Raw genomic sequence first — 18,586 nt, 5'->3', positions numbered from 1 at the left:
ACTTAGAAGTTGTCCCTGGTACCTAAGTGGATCCTGCCCCCCTCGGGGTAGATGGGCGTAAAGAAATTGGCTAATCTGCCCCCAAGGGGGGCAGAAATGGGCAACACCTCGGTGCCCCCTTTTAGGGGGCGACCCTTCCCAAAGGGGGCACCCACAGCACAACACAAAACAAAACAAAAAAATCCCTGCCGTATTGGTGGTTTCTGCCCTCCTTGGGGGCAGATGGGCCTACAAAATTAGGGGCAGAGATGGCCAATACGAATTTTACCCACCTTAGGGTGGCGACCGTTGCCCAAGGGGTGCCCCCAAACACACACCACACACACACACACACACACCACACAATCCCTGGCGCCTAGTGTGCTTCCACCCCCGGGGGCCAGATCGTCCAAAAAATGGCTGGTCTGCCATCGGGGGGCCGAAACAGAGAAAAAAAATAGCTCCCCAGGGGAGCGACCCTTGCCCAAGGGGTTGCCCCCAAAATACACACAAATAATAAAATCCCTGGTGTCTAGTGGTTTTCGCCCCCCCCCTGGGGGCAGATCCGTTGAAAAATCGGCAGATCTGCCCCCAGGGGGGGCGAAATAAAAAAAAAAATTGCCCCGGGGGGGGGGCGACCCTTGTCCAAGGGGTCGCCCCCAAAATACACATAAAAAATAACATCCCTGGTGTCTAGTGGTTTTGCCCCCCCCCCCCGGTGGCAGGGCCCGCGATCGTCGAGCAGGAATCACCACTAGACCCCAGGGATTTTTTCTGTTAGGTTTATTTTGGGGGCGACCCTTGCCCAAGGGGTCGCCCCCAAAATACACATAAAAAATAACTTCCCTGGTGTCTAGTGGTTTTCGCCCACCCCTGGGGGCAGATCTGCCGAAAAATCGGCAGATCTGCCCCCAGGGGGGGCGAAATACCGAAAAACTTGCCCCCCAGGGGGGTGACCCTTGCCCAAGGGGTCGCCCCCAAAATAAACCTAACAGAAAAAATCCCTGGGGTCTAGTGGAGATTCCTGCTCGACGATCGCGGGCCCTGCCCGCGATCGTGGAGCAGGAATCTTGTGAAAACAGACACGGGGGAAAGGAAAAACCCTTCCCTTTCCCCCGTGTCTGTTTTCACCACCCCCGCCCCCCAAAAACGGAAAGGACTTACCTTTTCGGTCTTTTCCTCTTCGCGCGCTGGAAGCAAATGGCTTCCAGCGCGCCCGGCAACACTGGATGACGTCAGCGCGCGCACGGGGGGCGGGGGTGGAAGGGGAAGGTTTTCCCCTTCCATCCCCGTCTTGGGGGGGGGAGAGGGTGCACGGGGGAGCGCTAGTGCTCCCCCAAGTTCCCCTGTGCCTTGGACGAGGTGACCTCGTCCAAGGCACAGGGGAACTGTAGCCTTGGACGAGGTCACCTCGTCCAAGGCACAGAACAGGTTAAGATCTGAAACCGGTTCACTACAAGACCAGCATGCGGGCAAAAGGTTTAAATTAATTTTATGTAAAGATGAAGGTGTAATTAATAGTCTATTATAAATAAAAAATAAAGTTTGAATTGCATTAGCTGCTCTTGAGTTCTTTCGTATTTTAATCCACACATTATTCCATAATGTGGGAGAAAGTGAAATAGCCAAATCTTTCTCCCATTGTATTTCTTTTGCTGATTTAGGTCTATCTGCAGGAAGAGCTGCAGTTGTTTGGTAAATACGGGAAGCTGAGGCAGAGTGCAGCAACAAGCTCTTAATTGGAGAAGAACGAACCAATGGTGCTTGCTGAACTGAGAAAGATTGATAAGAAGTATTTATAGCCTGTATTAGGGCATCATATTTCTTATTAAAAGAGGATGGAAGTGAAAAAAGAAAATGTGCTTGCTCAAAAGAAAGAGGGTAATCATTGTCAAAAAGTTGGTGGACCCACTTCAAGCCCTTCGAGTGGCACGATTTCCAGTAACTGGTTTTATTATTTAACTTGATGAGTTTGTTGTACCAGATTGACGAATTCAGAAATTGCAGTCTGCCTTCGTCATATGAAGTAAAAATAGGTTGCAAAATTCTGCGTGAGTGTTTCAAAATCGGGAGGGTAATAAATGAAGGGTTTTTTGACAGAGTTAATACTTCCGGAAAAGTGAAAGGAGCAACAAAGGTTTTTTCAACCTCAACTCATAAAGGCAAGAAAGTGGAAACATCTTTGGTCAATAAACAGGAAGCCTGTTTAAGAGAAAAAGCCATATGATAAGAGCGAAGATTCAGAAAATTAACTCCTCTGTGAATTTTAGGTCTCATTAATTTTTGAAGAGACATTCTGGGTCTCTTATTATTTCATAAGAATTAAATTAATAGAGTTCAACCTTTTGAAATAATTATTCAGAATATTAATTGGAATATTTGATAAATAGAAGAGAATGATTGAAAGTAACATCATCTTTAGAGAATCTAATCTTCCCCACCAGGATAGAAATAAAGGGTTGCATTTAGATATAAGAGACTCAAGGCTAGAGAATAGTTGCAAAAAGTTACAAGAAATTGTATCCCAAAATGAAGATTTAAACCATAGACCAAGATATTTAATTTTGTCATTGTTCTAGTGAAATTCAGAAGATTTAAAGTCATCCAGAAGGCTACATTTATTTAAGGGGAGAATTTCACATTTTTCTTTATTTAACTTATACCCTGAAATAGAAGCAAAATGTTCTACCTCAGAAAGAAAAGAAAAAAAGCGAAGATTTCGGATTTGACATAAAAAGTAAGATACCATCAGCATAAGCTGAAAATTTTATCTGTCATTCTCCGAACCGGAACCCATATAAATTTGAATTAGCCTTAAGTTTCAATAAAAAGGGTTCCAAGGCAAGAACAAACAGAAGCGGTGATAACGGACATCCCTGATAAACTCCTCTATGAAGTGAGAATGAAGGAGAGATGAGACCATTGAAATAGTTAGAAGCTTTAGGAGAGGAATATAGTAATAAGATAAGATTTATGAATTTAGTTCCAAAACCAAACCATGAAAGCGTTGAAAACATAAAGAACCAGTTAACACAATCAAAAGCTTTTTCAGCATCAAGAGCAATTGCAAAAAGTGAATCTCTATATGTCACAGATTTACTTAATATGTTAAAAAATAGGTGTGTGGTATCTGATAATAGACGTCCCTCAATAAAGCCAGATTGTTCCTTACCAATTAACTTAGGAAGAATCAATTCCATTCGCGTAGCATTAATTTTAGCAAAAAAAGTTCACTAGAGATATGGGTCTATAATTCTTACAAAACTTTGGATCCTTATTATCTATCGGTATAAGGACAATTAAAGCCTCCTGGCAAGACTCTCCAGAAGATTTTGTGTTAACAAAATAAGTAAAAAGATTAAATAATCTTGGAACTAATAATTTAGAAAAATGTAGATAGAATTCAATAGTAAAGCCATCAGGGCCGGGAGCTTTACCTTTTTTAATAATATTTAGTGCAGCCAGAATGTCATTAATAGAAATATCTTAGTAGACAAGTAATCCCCATAAGCTCCTGCATGGGAACAGACTCAGGGGTATATAACTGTGAAAACAAATGAACAAATTCATCTAAGATATCTTCATTTTTGTGTAGTAAAAGATGGGAAGAATTATAAATAGATTCAATCCTTGTTCTATCTTTTTTAATTTTAAGATAGTTTGCTAAACATTTTCCTGATTCATTTTGCTCCCCATAATATTTAGCACTGGATTTAAGAAGATAAGAATTAGCAATATCAGTTGAATTTCTATTAAAAGTGAATTTAGCTTGGAGTAATTCCTTAAGACAATTTTCAGACTTGGAAGAATAATACAATTTTTCTAGCTGTTTAATGCGATCCATTAAGTTAAATAACTTTTTATTAACTGTTTTCTGTTTTTTGGCAACAAAAGAGATAATAAAATCCCTTAAGGCCGCTTTGAAGGTATCCCAGATAATCTGAACAGATTGGGTAGCGAACGTCTCAAAAAGCTTAGTAAAATTAGTATCAAGAAGTAATCAAATTTCCATCTATTTCTTGGCTGTTTATGTGGTAAAATATCAAGATCCAAACTCACTGGAGCATGATCCGATATTAATACAGTACCAATTTCTGAATTCAAAACATGTTGCACGAGAGGTTATGAGACAAATAAATAATCAATCCTCGATTGGGAAGAATGCACAGGAGAAAAAAAAAGAGAATTCCTGTAATGTGGGGTTACACAATCTCCAAACATCTGTTAATGCTCTTTGTTCAATCATGGAGGTAAACTGTGAAAATATGGTGGATATGGTGGATGGTACAAATCTAGAGGTAGATTTACGATCAAGGAAGGGCTCCATAACCATATTGCAATCACCTCCAAAAATTAAATAATCATCTGAAAGAGTCATTAACTTAGCTATTATTTCATTCCAAAAAGATTTATCAGGTTGGGTTGGAGCATAAACATTAAATATAGTGAAAGGTACTTTATTAATATTCATTGAGGCTATAACCCATCTACCCTGCTCATCAGATTATTGAGAAAAATCTGAACTATTCAAAGCTTTATGACAGAGTATAGTAACCCCATTTCTTTTCCCCATACCCGGAGAGGCAAAAACATGACCCACCCATTGTCTTTTAAGTTTGGCCACCTAAGCACCTGTTATATGAGTCTCTTGTAACAAGGCAATATCAGCTTTCAATTTTAAAATATGGGTTAAAACTCTTTGATGTTTTATTGGGTATCCCAAACCTTTAACATTCCATGAGAGAACTCTAATTGTCATGAAATATAGAAAATAAATAATATGAACATGAAAGTAATGCATGTAGACCACCTATTAGCATGTAGAAATTGAAAATATTTAGTGTGAGAAAAGTGAATAATAGAAGTATAAACAAGTGAACAAAGAAAAGAGAGAAAAGAAGAAAGAAAATGAAGAGAGGATAAAATTAGAAAAACAGAGAGAGTGTAATATAGAAGAAAACATTAAAACTACATAAAGAACATTGAATGAATAATAAAAACATACCTATGAGACAAAAACAACGTGAGGGTGGTGAAGCCAGAAAGGGAGAACCACGCAACCCTCACTGCATAACCGCAGACACGGAAGGGAAGGGTGATCCGACCACATAGGTTGCAACCACAAAAAAATGGGACACTGAATATTTAAAGATCTAAAAAGAGAGAAAACAGAGGAAACATTGAAATCTCTTAAATAATTGAGCACTGTTAAGATTACATTGAACCAAAAAAGAACACATCACTTAAATATGAGCAAGATAAAAGGGAGAAAAAAAAAAAAAGGGAATTTAATAAAAAATTCTCTGATAATTTAGAAGTGTCCATTGTTTCACCTCTACAAGAGTCAATGAACCGTTAAAGTAATACTGGGTCCTCATATGTTGTGGTCTTATTGTTGTATGTCACCTTGAACAGGCACAGATGAAAAAGGCGATATCAGGCATCAAGCGACTTCAATGCCGGATGCATGTCTAGAAATTTCTTCCGTTTGTCTGCCGTCGACTTAGCATAATCTTGAGCAAAGAATAGGTTGGACTCTGACCACGTGATCCGACCCTTGGCTCTTGCTTCTCTGAGACCCTTCAACAAGTCTGTATACTCCAAAAAATACAGTATTATTCCTCTTGGTTTCCTTGACATTGAAACCAAATGTGAAGGGTGACCAAGCCTATGTGCTCGTAAATTCATAACAGGAGAAATAGGCAGGTCCAGAATCTTGGGCAAAAATGCTTGAAAGAAAGATAAAGGGTCTGAACCTTCAATTCCTTCAGGAAGACCATAAATGCATAAATTATTCCTGCAATTCCGATTTTCTAAATCTTCTGCACGCTTTTTCAGCATAGCTACTTCAGATTGTAAAGATTGTATCAATAGAACTGTATCCGTAAGCACTTCTACTCTTCGTTCCACAGAAGAGACTCTGTTCTCCACAAGAGACCATTTGTCATCCAATATTTGTAATTTTTTATTGGTATCCTCCATATAAGGTTTGAGCGCTTTTATTTCCACAAGAAGTAATTCCATAGATAAAGTATCTACAACCTTAATAGGGGACAGAGGGTCCTTTTTAGCTCTCTTATTTGTGGATGTTGAGACCGTTACCGGAAGCTTAGACAAAACTTTATTTGCAGGAGAAGCAGGTGTTGAAGGTGTAACATCGTGAGAAGTAGCTCCTGTAGTCCCCAAATTTGATAAAGGAGCAAAGGAGTTTGATAAAGGAATATTATCAGGATTTTTATTACACTGTACTTTGTTGTTGGTCAACTGAAGGTTCCTGGATCTGCCCATAAGGAAAAATATATAATTCTTCCCAAAATGTCATAAAGTATATGCCCTATAAAGTGAAGATTCACCTCAGCTGAGAGATTAGAGCGAAAAAACAAGATAAATCTGGACAAAATTGCTCCAAAAAGTAAGGCATAATGAGCAGAGAGAACAAAAGCCTACACCTGTAGGCCAAAAAATGTGAAAAAAGTCTTTCAGGCATCAAAGCATACCTAAAAAGTGAAATGTGAGGTAAAAGAATAAACTAAATGGCGGCAGCAGTGAAAATTCACACACGACTGCCCTAAAAATCATCAAAGAGGATGCAAAAGTACCTCTGAAGTCTTTTCAGGGGGAGCACTTCATACCAGGTATGTTCCCCCGAGTTCTGCCATGTGCAGGGACATAAAATATGTCCAAATGAAGTTGCCGGCACTCCCGACTCCCGTCGCGGAGCTCAAGAGAAGGCGGCCATCTCCGAATGGCGCCAAGCCACGCCCCATGAAGGACGGTATTAAAACTTTCACTATACCACTTGTTGCAAGTGACAGCAAAGGAAGACACCCCTTGGAACAGGAGGTACTGAGTACTTTATACCTTTTATCATCTGCATCGAGTCTAGATGGAATCATAATTTGATTTAGATGATGTTAGTGAAAACTCCCGGAAGATCAGTGAGTGCAGGGATGTCAAGAATGGGGAAAATGTCATGCTTACCTCCATGTGTCTCATTTGGCGGAGGAACTGGATGGGGTGGAGCTGGGAAAGTTGAAAGGTGGTGGCAATTTCATACTTCTTTCATAGATGAAAGCAGAACTATTGTAGAAAAGAGTATAAGAGGAGATGTATGTGGGTTAAAAAAATCTCTCACTGTGAGATTTTGTGTTTCCTTTTTGCATTCATCAACACGTTATTGCTTCTTTATCTTTCGAGTTCTGGTGATCGCAAGACATGCACAAACTGGGAGTTTAATGTATGCATTTAAGATGCCAAAGAGCAATCCACATACCACTTATGCACTGGCGATGCAGAGAAAGTTGGATCTTGATACTGCCCTAGATGCCTGCAACCCCACCCTCAGTGTTGGACCTATTTACATTGTTGAGAGCTGCCACTAATCAACACAATTTGCCGAGCAGTGCGAGTTAAGCCATTTCAGTGAAATTGTGATGCATTGCCTGCATTTCTGAAGGGTTATGTTTTCTGCCATCTTCCGACTGTGTAGGAAAAGTTATTATCTGTGTTTTCACTGTATTAAATGTAACGCCTGAGGCAGGCTTCGTGTTAGCCTTTTTATTGATTTATACTTCAAATGTTTCTTGATTGGTCATTTGCCTTGAGCTGAGCAGTCCTTATGCCAATTTGCTATTGGATTCATGATTTGTTTTGTGTTGGGCCCTATTTTGTTCTGGCTAATAATTAAATTGGGCTTAGTTTCCAGTGTATATGCTAATCAACGTTTGTTTCCCTTTATGATATTTTTGCAGTGACTTGACTATTTACCTTCTTCCCTTCTGTAATGATTCTTAATTTGTAATAAACCCTCATGGTTTGTATTTGACCCTTGTCCCATGTGGACTTTCATGTGTGGATCTTCCTGTGTGGGCTTTCTGAGTATTCTTGAAATGTAGTGCCTAAGACTGTCGTCCTTTTGAACCTACAATAGTCTGATCGTCCAATCAGCTGTTTTAGTAGTACAAAATGCAGATACCTGAACATCTTCCAGTGAGATTCCATTGTGATGTGTCAATTATAGACTGATGGAGAAGTTTTTGGGGTGTTTTTTGGATATCAACTAATTTTAATATACTTTTGAATTGTATTACAAGTAAGCTGAATTCATACGGGTCTCAGTTGTGAAAGACATTTCTTAGCTTATTTCTTAGCTTCAGACTGCGGCATATCTTGAAACTGATGTTACTAGACACAGGTCTAGGTAAACAGGGACCCTGCTTATTTCTTAAATAACAAACTCTTGTGCCTTTATCTTCGACCAGACATAGTTATTCATTAATGTTTTGGAGGGAAAAGCGTAATCTCCACCACAAACCTCCATAACATAAATTCAAATATACTCATATGTATGCCTGGCATAAATTATGATGGTCTTTGTAAACTAAGCCCTCAGTTTACATAATTTAGTCACAGAATTTGTGAAAATGACAGGCCATACATTAAGGCATGCAAGTACAGGTTAAGGACAGACAGGGTGATTGGTCAAACGATGTTGTAGAAGATCATGAACAGTTATCACAGAAAGTGAGCACTGGAAGTTGTTAAATTAAGACCAGTCACTGACACAGTTTTGGGCTGTCTGGAGTCTTAAACAGTTTAAGAGCTGGAGAGCTCAATGGTTGTTTGTTACTGTTAGAGATGGGGTCTGTAATTGGCTGAGGTATACACCCCTGTCCAAGTAGGGACCACAATCCTTGTCCGGGTAAGTCACACACAATCCAAAGTATCCTGTGCCCACACTCTGGTAGCCTGGCACTGAGCAGCCAGGCTTAACTTAGAAGGCAAAGTGTGAAGTATTTGTGCAAAACATCATACAGTAACACATTGAAAACAACACAAAAATACACCACACAGGATTAGAAAAAATAGATAATATTTATCTAGTTAAAATAAGGTCAAAACGTTAAAGTTTTAACAAGCACAAGTTGAAATATCACGTTTGCAAGCTTAAAAGTCTTATATCTTACAAATCAACAGTTGTCTCTTGATTACACAAAGTACCTGGTTTGCCTAAAAAATAACACACACGTAGATCGCAGAGGAGGAGATGCGTCAAAAAATAAGGTGTGCGTCGGTATTTCCAACGCAGCACAGACGTTGTGTTGTTTCTTTCCACGCTGCAAGAGGCTTGCATTGTTTTTCGGCACACAGTCTTGGTTCCTTACTGCGATACGGGGGGTCTTTTTGACACCCAAGGATGATGCGGGGAAATCCTGGGCACGCTGGAAGAAATCACAGGCGTTGTGTCGATCCGGGAGGGCAATGCAGCAAATTGTCTATCGCACGGAATGTGCTGCATCGATTTTTCACTCAGGAAATCAGTTGTGTCATTCCGATTCAGCTGTGCATTGATCCGGTAGGGTGGCCCAGGGAGCCCTATTCAGTGTGCAGATGAGTGCAGGTGTGACTGAGTAAAATGCACAAGGAAGCTGTCAACCAGCCCAGCCCAGACATTGACTGGAGACAAAAATAGTAATATAAAATCCAACCTCACCAATAAGCAAGATTTTCTATTACCATTTTGGCAATACTAAATATGACCTGGTTACCCCTTTTTGATCAGAATCTACCACTCAAACAGTATATGAGGGAAGTACTAGTGCTTTCCTATGAAAGAAGCAGGCCTCACAGAAGTGGAGAATGAATTTAGGAGTTTTCTACTACTTTCCTAAAGTGGCATTCCTAAGATAGTAATATAAAATCCAACCTCACCAATAAGCGGGATTTACTATTACCATTCTAGGCATACTAAATATGACCTGGTTACCCCTTTCAATCAGAATCTACCACTGAAAAAATATATGAGGGCAGTCCTAATGCTAGTCTAGGAAAAGAATAGTGGAAAACAAATGTACGTGTTTTTCACTACCAGGGCATGTAAAACACACATGTACATGTCCTGCCCTTTCCCTTCGTGGCACCCTGGACTAAGGGTTACCTAGGGCCTACCTTAGGGGTGACATTTATGTAGAAAAGGGGGAGTTTGAGGTTTGGCAAGTACTTTTAAATGTCAAGTTGAAGTGGCAATGAAACTGCACACACAGGCCTTGCAATGGCAGGCCTGAGACATGGTTAAGGGGTTACTTATGTGGGTTGGGTGGCTCAACCAGTGTTGCCAGCCCAGTAGAAGCATTCAGTTTACAGGCCCTTGGCACATGTAGTGCACTTTACTAGGGACTTCCAAGTAAATCAAATAGGCCAATTGGGAATGAACCAATGTTATCATGTTTAAGAGAGAGAGCATATGTGCTTTAGAATTGGTTAGCAGTTGTAAAGTGTGCAGACTCCTAACACCAGCAAAAAGTGTCAGAAAAGTAGAGGGGCGCAAGCAAAACGTTTGGGGAGGACCACCCTAAGGCTGTCAGGTCTAACAGTTACTGTAACATCAAAGGAATGTGGTGCTTTTGGATTAAAATGCAGTGGCATATGATGACATATCTAAAGTAGGCAACACAAAAAAAATACATTAACCTAGAGAAGTAAAAACCCACCTAAAACATAAAAGGGTACAACACAACAAAAGAGAGACAACAGAATATAGATTAAAACACACAACTGCACAAAAAACATGACATTTCCTTCACCACAAAATGCATTACAGAAAAAATATACCAGCGTTGTCACATCTTATCACATCCACAAATCTGACTTCGTAATACTGTTACTTACCACCAATGACATGTAAGAGCACCTGTCAAAAAACCTTACAATCCGGCCAATTGTACAGTAGGGATGTCAGAAAATCTGAACAAAAACAAAATGTTGTATTAACAAAATAGGCAAAATATTTGAAAATCTGTCTTTTCAATTCTTTCAGGTTGCACTGGAACCGATGGAGAAAAGAAAATAGTAAGTACACCAGGAAATCCTTGTATACATTGATTCATGTTTACAATAGGTATTCTGATTTATTTTGGGTAGTCATGATTCATAGAGCCTTAGTCAGTCAGTAACAAGTAGTTTTTTTAGACTTCTTATATGACAGAAAACACATGGGCAGTCTTAAAATAAAAAAAATTCTCTCATATTACAAATAAATAATACGCCAAAACAATCAAAAAGTTTTTAAAAAACCTCAAATGGTAATTCAAGTTGCAAAGAGAACTTAAGATAGCTTGGAATCGACTTCCATTCTACAGACTTTGTGGTCTGCTGTGCCCGCTAGTAATGATACAATGTTGGGCACAGACGAGGCCATGTGCATCCTGTATGGACGTGGGGGAATGGGGCGAGACACAGATCAGGGTGCAAGACTAGTGAGTTTAGCTCCACCCTCACATACCCTGCCCCTGCCTTGTTATAGTGCAATCCCCAAAGTCAGGAACTCTGTATTCTGACCATCTTAGTACCCACCCCCAACCAAAACTGCATGCAGCCCCAGACTTCAGCCCAAAATTAAATGACCACGTCTGACTCCATGGCTTTGTGGATCCCAATGATCGGTAGACCTCAGGTTAGGAACATCTGACTTAAGGACTAAGCTCTGAGAATACTGCTTTTAAGTTTATTATAGAGAATGCTCAGGCCCGGGTGTGCAGAACCACGTGTAGTATAAGTTAGCCAATGAGATCTCTTTGCCATTTCACTGGATGAAAGATCTTTCTACCCTAGGTCAGTGGTTCCCAACCTGGGGTCCAGGGACCCCTTGGCATCCACGAAGCCTACTCAGGGGGTCAGCGACTACTTAGAAAATTATGTAATATTAACACATTTAATAAAGTGTATATAAATAAAGAAGCTAAGTATGCAATTGAACATTTTAAAATATACTTTAATTGTGAAGGAGTTTTAAATTGGAGGCTAAAAAGTAAATTGGTATCCTCAGATTGATTCATGGGTGCAGGTGCATCCAAAAGAGTTGCCTCAACTGAATTTAGAAAAGCTCCAACCTTTCTATCAAATTATATTTTTATTTAAATGATATGTGTTAGCAAATTAAATAATATGTGTCATCATTTGTGTACTTGTTTGCTAAATGTTTTTTCTGTATTTTTTTGTATTGTTTCAAATCATCGACAATGCTTAGGCCCATGTCCTGGCTTCCAGTAATGACCAGTTGGGATCCCCAGATTCCAGCAATGATTAAGTTGGGGTCCCTGGGCTCAAATAAGGATTACGTGGGGGCCCCCAGAAGTCAAAAGTTGTGAACCACTGGGATAGATGATGAAGGATGTGCACCAACTTGTACCTAAACTAGTAGCTCTTATTTTCAAGAATCCATTTTCATAACTGAGGTCCCAGACTGCATGCCTAACCTCAATCAAACCAGGGAGAGAAAGGTTCCCTTCAGGAAAATCAGCTATTGTATGCGAAATGATTATTGAGTACCTGGAGTGCACTGGCATCTCCAGGTGTGCTGCAGATTTCCACACCTTTAGTTATTGTACTACTTCCCTTGGACAAAATGTTTTTTGCATTTCATCCAGAAGGTGAGCATCATATCTACTTTTGAAATGTTCCAATGCATTATCAATAACTCCCTTATTCATTTGTGTAATGCATATATTTAGCCAACGGGGCCAAAACACACCACTGTTTAACGTCTGGTGATAGTGGGAAGGTCGAAGTGAGTTGGACATTTGGGCCCTATTGTATTCCTTCAATAGTATTTTTAATATGTTCACAGAACTCAGATACCTCTCCAATCAGTTGTTGACTATCTCTGTCTTTAACGTTCTACAGCACTTGGTTGCGTTTTTGCTGGGTGTGTGATACATAGAGTACACACCTACATAAGTTAAAGAGATGAAAGCAACCAGATATGTGTCAGTGCTGCACCATAAGATGTTCTTTTTGAGTAGTTACCCCCTCTTATGCTGGACTGTTTTGCCGTTGTATGGACACTGACAACTGGGATTCAGATGTCCAGCACCCAAAGGATGTGCTCTGACCCATAAAAACATGGATAAATGGATAATCCCCTCCTGACTGGAATATGCTAGCTATACCCAGGGCCTGTAAGTTAAATGTCACTAGTAGACTGCAGCAAATATTGTAGCCCCATTCAGGTGCAATGCAAAACATGACTTCAGGCCTGACCCTACAACCTGAGTGGGCAGTTTTAACACAAGTTTCAACCTGGTAAAATTACTCAATGTCCAGGCCCAAACCTTCATTTGTAATACTTACAAGTACCCCTAAAGTAGTCATGCAGGATGCATGAACTTTGTATAGTAGTACATGCATACTGAAGCTTTACATGTCCTGGGAGTGGAAAAATCCAAAGTCTATTTTCACTTTGGCAAGGCTGGCTCTCCCCCAGAAAAGCACTTGGTTACACTATACCACCTTATAAAGGATAAATTATTTTTGTGAACAGATAGAACCATGGTTCAAGGCATCAAATTAATAGTAATTCATTACAATCCAAACTGATGGATGTCCGATATTAAATCACTGTTTTGGAAATGCCATTTTTTCAAAGCTTTACCTCTCTGAAGTGCTGTAATGACAGTGAAGCACGTGCCAGGGGTTGTTGTTATTCATTCCAAGTTGGCTTGGATGGTATTTTACCAATCCAAAGATGTAATAGTGTGCCTGGAGCGGTAAAAGACGTGCCATTTTTTCAGCTTGGGAAGGTGGGCACTTGTGCTAATGCTATGCATAAATATATAGGTATATATAATATATATATAGAAGAAATTCACTGAAAAATAAAAAGGTTACAGGGAAGTTATAGTTAAGTTCAAATTTCACACACTACCCTAAGGTTACTACTCATGCCCCTGCCATAGACAGTTTTCTCATCACTAAGTTTATTGTAGATGTTGCAGTGATATAAAGAATGATGTCATACAAGAAACAATTACTGATGTAATATGTGGGATAAGTAGCAGGGCAAAGGTGCAAGTTTCAATTACCTTGGGGCACGAATTATAGTTTCTTGAGAAAGGTATAACTATAAATGTTATAAATTGGTTCCCGGGTTTGCAAAGGTATGCACCCTGTCCAAGTATCAACCACAATCCTAGCTAGGGTAAGTTAGATATACAACGTAAATGAACCTGTGCTCACCCTCTTGTTGCTTGGCACAGAGCAGATAGGCTTAACTTAAGAGCCAATCTGTAAAGTATTTGTTCAAACCTTAATTACAATAACGCAGTGAAAACACCACAAAAAAACTCCACCTCAGCTTAGATAAAATACGAATAATTATCTGAGTAAAACGACCAAAATGACCAAAAAACAAACAGAGGACTTCAAGATGTGAATTTTTAAAGAATAAACTGTAATGGAGTGCTTCAAAGTCAATAATGCTAAAAGGTGACTTGAGGTCACACTAAACTGGCCAACTCTGATGGAAAGCAGGCCAGCTACAGAATCCCCACAGGGCTCTCTGAAACAGTAACTTGGATGGAGCAAGCATCTGTGTTGAAGACCCTACGCATTTGTTCCAACCTGTGCAATAGAGTAGATGCATTGTTGTCAAGCCTTGCAGTTAGGTTAGTGTTCAACACCTTTTGGAGCATGTGACACGTCATCGTCGAGCTGTGCAATAATGGACTTCAATCAGTGCTGCGTCTTTATCGATCCTCACAGCCAGATCCCGTGTCATTGTCGATTCGTCAATGCGTCATCGTTGGAGGGCACAGAAGCAGTAATGAGCAGTGCAATAGACTCAAGCCATTGTTTTTTTATGAAAATCAGCTGCAAAGTGCTTTCCTAAGGCTCAGGACTGGATTGGCACTTCTTGGCAGGGCAGGACTCACAGAGGCAGACTACAGTAGCTGAAGCAGAGATGATGGCCCTGAGACTTCCAAAACAGGAGACAAACCCTTGGAGTCATTTGGTTCTGCAGAGGATGAAGAGAGCAAAGTCCAGACCTTCTCACTCCCAGGCACGAGGTAGCAAGCAGCAGGCCAACACAGCAATGCAGTTGAGCAGAGTGGCAGTCCCTTCTGGCAGCACAGCAGCCCTTCTTCATAGGAGCACATCAGCCCATCTTCATGGCAGAATGTCTTTTAGATGCATAAGTGTACTGATTTGGTGGGGTTTGGGGTCCAGTACTTATTTCCAGTTGAGCCTTTGAAGTGGGCGCGCTGGCGTAGAAGTCTCAATATCTCTATTATGATCTGAGCAACTTGGGTGGTTGCATAATTGTTGAGCCTTGCAGTCGGGTCCCATGTCAGCAATGATTCCTTTTCAGTGCTGGTGATGTATCACCATTAAGCCAAGCAGTAATAGCCTTGGATCAATGCTGCGTCAAAGAGAGGCCATTGAAGTGCACAAGACTCTTCCGGTCCTTCTCTGGCTCCAGACACTGTACGATGGCTAATGCAACCCTCTGTGCGGGGAGATGCACAGCCCTACCCAGGTGTGTCAGCTCCTCCCTACCATCTAGCCTAAGAAACCCATCAGCTTGGTGATGGGCCATCAGGATGCAAATGTCAAACCCCATCTCCCTTTGTATGTGACAGTCTAGAGGGAATGCACAAAGTCGAGCTGTCACCCACCCTAAACATGTATTAGGGACAGCCAGAGGCACAGAATTGTTAAAGTAAGAAAATGCTAATCCTCACATTTTCAGATTTACAGTTATATTCCAACTTCACTATAAGTTGTGATTTACAATTTTGAGTCTAGAGACACCAAACTCCAAATTTCTGTCTTTTCCCAATTGGAAGGTGCACTTGAATGTCGGTTCAGGGTAACCCAAAACCTATGGGAGACACAGGCCTTGCAGTAGTGACAAATTAAGTTAATAATTTTTCACTACCAGGACATGTTAAACTTAAAAGCAGATGTCCAACTTTTAAAATATACTGCACCCTGTCCTTGGGGCTAAACAAGGTCTACCTTAGGGGTGATATATATAACAAGCATTTGCAATGCAATAGGTCTCGTATTTGCTTGAGTTAGAGCTATTGGCGTTGTAAATGCATGACTGGACTTTTCTTGCCACACAAATTGGTCATCTCTGCCACATAATTTGGTTCTCCTGCCATATAATTCCAGTGGCCCTGCATATACCTAAAACACTTTCTCGCTCTGCAACAAAAAATGAAAATATTGCTATTACTTATTATATATGTTTATATTATTATTTGGTCCAGCCCAACCTAGTGTGGGGACCCAGAGATGACTTAGACAGAAAGATCACTTGTGCTGACCGTTTTGATGGTCCTAGAACCACCACAAGGTGAGTTATGGGCAAAAATGTTTTGTAAAAGTAATGCCCCACAAAGCATTATGGGGCTAGAGTTTCCGAGTGCAGCGAATATTGTAGTATCTTGACTGTAATGCCCAGAACAGCCTCTAGAACGCACCACAATAAAGATAGCATTTGTAAGAAACATGGTCATCTAACCATATATCAGCCCCTAGAGAGCATAACCACCTGAAGAGAAACTGGCGGAAAGTAATGCAGTGAAACCCTATATTTAGCCCCTAGGGGGCATAGTGCCATACACATTTTCAGATCCAGCAGGCCTATTACAAACAAGGCCCTTAAACACACAAACTACTCATAGCCCTATGAGAGTTTAAAAAGACACTTAGGGGGTCATTATGACCCTGGCGGAAGGCGGAGAACCGGCGGTAAGACCGCCAACAGGCTTGCAGTCTTACTTTGTAGAATTATGACCATGGCGGTTACCGCCATGGTCATCCGCCGGTTCTCCATTCCGCCACCCAGGGCAGAGACGACCGCTGGGCTGGAGACCTTGGTCTCCAGCCCGGCGACCGTCACTAGACCACCGGCGGTATTTGGACCCGGCTTACCACAGTGGATTTCCAGCGGTTTGAACCACCATGAAATCCATGGCGGTAAGCACTATTAGTGCCAGGGAATTCCTTCCCTGGCACTGATAGGGGTCTCCCCCACTCCCCACCCTCACCCCGACTCCCTCCCCTACCCCCCCACCACCCCTGCCACCCCCCAAAGGTGGCAGGGCCCCCCTCCCCACCCCGACCCCCAACATCACATCACCCATACCCACACGACACGCACGCAGGTACCACCTACACACTTCCACGCACACACGCCGACATACATGCCTACATCCACACACACAGTCAGACACACACACCCACATTCACACATACACGCACACATCCATACAGACATACCCACAGACATACACGCACTCATTCCCATACAAAAAACACCCCTGCAAGCATACCCTCACACACCCCCTCTACATACACACATGCACACCCCCATGCACCCACACAACACCCCCCTCCCCCCTCCCCTCACGGACGATCGACTTACCTGGTCTGACGATCCTCCGGTAGGGGACGGGAGCCATGGGGGCAGCTCAGCCAACACCACACCGCCAACAGAACACCACCACGGCAAATCACAGGACGTGATTCGCTGGGTGGTATTCTGTTGGCGTGGCGGTGGAGGTGGAGCAACCTCCACTTCCCCGCCTCCTACCAGTATGGCTGTTGGCAGCTCTCCGTCCGTAAAAGGACGGAGAGCTCCCAACGGTCATAATAGGCCGAGCGGCAAACCGCCACTACTGGCGGTCTTCCGCACAGCGGTCCCTCGGCGGTCTTTAAAAAAGACCGCTGAGGTCAAAATGACCCCCATAATGGTGGGAAAGGTTACTATTTGTGGGTTCCCTCTAAAATATTGTAGGGGCCCAGAGTATGACCTAGACAGAAGGGAAGCATTGTGCTGAACAGTTTGATGGTGGTCCCAATTGCCATAGGACCACCACAGGCTGAGATATGGGTCAAAATGTTTTGTAAAAGAAAAGCTCTGCAAAGCCTTATGGGGCAAGTTACCAGAGTGCAGTGAATATTGTAGAATCTGCTCTCCTGCTGTGCCGGGAGATCTGCGTTGAGGATTTCGGTGTTTTTTGTCTGTTTAAAATACGCCAGTTTGTATATTTTTCAACTGCTAAACTTGCATACAAGTGGAACTCATGTAAAGTCCTCCTCCGATCGAGTTTGCACTAGATTAAACTTTCAGACATACTTTAGCGAGTTCCTCTTTCTTTTTAACTCCTTTCTTGTTATGTTTTTCAAATTGGTGCAGGGTCTCCGTATTCGAGTTTCCACTGTATTGAATACAGTTTATCCTGCCAAAAACTAATTTCCAGTAGTTACAGAGAACTATCAAGACATATTTTCATGTTCTTAATAGCCATCAGAAAACATGTTCTGGAACTTCCGGTGGGAATCAGTTTCACTTTCAACCTCACAGAAAAAGGAAGTTAATTTGAGAAGAAAAAAAAACACTGACAATAGCATATTACTTGATCAAGAAAAGCAGCTTTATTTGACACCAGGTCTATGTTCAGTGGCCAAACAACAGAATGTAAAGGGCAAAGTTTTACAATGCATACACGAACTACGTCATTTTAATGTTCCCACACTTCTTTTTTTTAATGCCCTTCTTCCGTGACTCACTACCAGCCAGTGAACTTCCATTATGCTTGAGAGACTTAGGGGATTGCACCGTTTAACTTTGTTTAGGTCGTTTTGGAAACGTGTTTGAAATTTGTTTGAGCATGTGGATATGCTAATTTAGTCAAATATGTTATGGGGATACTTTTGATTCTGTTTTGTGAAGTGAGAACAGGTATCAAAAACAGTATCAGTAATCGATAGTGGACATTCTTCTTGCTCAAGTGGCACTCTACATATATATGTGTTC

General features: G+C 41.4%; 1 protein-coding gene across 1 annotated transcript in view; it reads left to right on the top strand.

Annotated features, from left to right (window-relative positions):
* LOC138284407 (mucin-2-like) overlaps positions 1-18,586 on the top strand; it is a 1,933,778-nt gene that overhangs the window by 1,397,571 nt on the left and 517,621 nt on the right. Inside the window, exon 58 of the mRNA XM_069223144.1 lies at positions 10,796-10,827. Coding sequence (XP_069079245.1) covers positions 10,796-10,827 — 32 coding nt within the window. The remainder of the gene's footprint in view (positions 1-10,795; positions 10,828-18,586) is intronic.

The sequence above is a fragment of the Pleurodeles waltl genome, chromosome 3_1, assembly GCF_031143425.1.
Source record: "Pleurodeles waltl isolate 20211129_DDA chromosome 3_1, aPleWal1.hap1.20221129, whole genome shotgun sequence".
In the NCBI taxonomy this organism is placed as follows: Eukaryota; Metazoa; Chordata; class Amphibia; order Caudata; family Salamandridae; genus Pleurodeles; species Pleurodeles waltl.
Note: the sequence above shows the minus strand (reverse complement) of the source record. Positions and strands in the feature narration are given on the sequence as shown.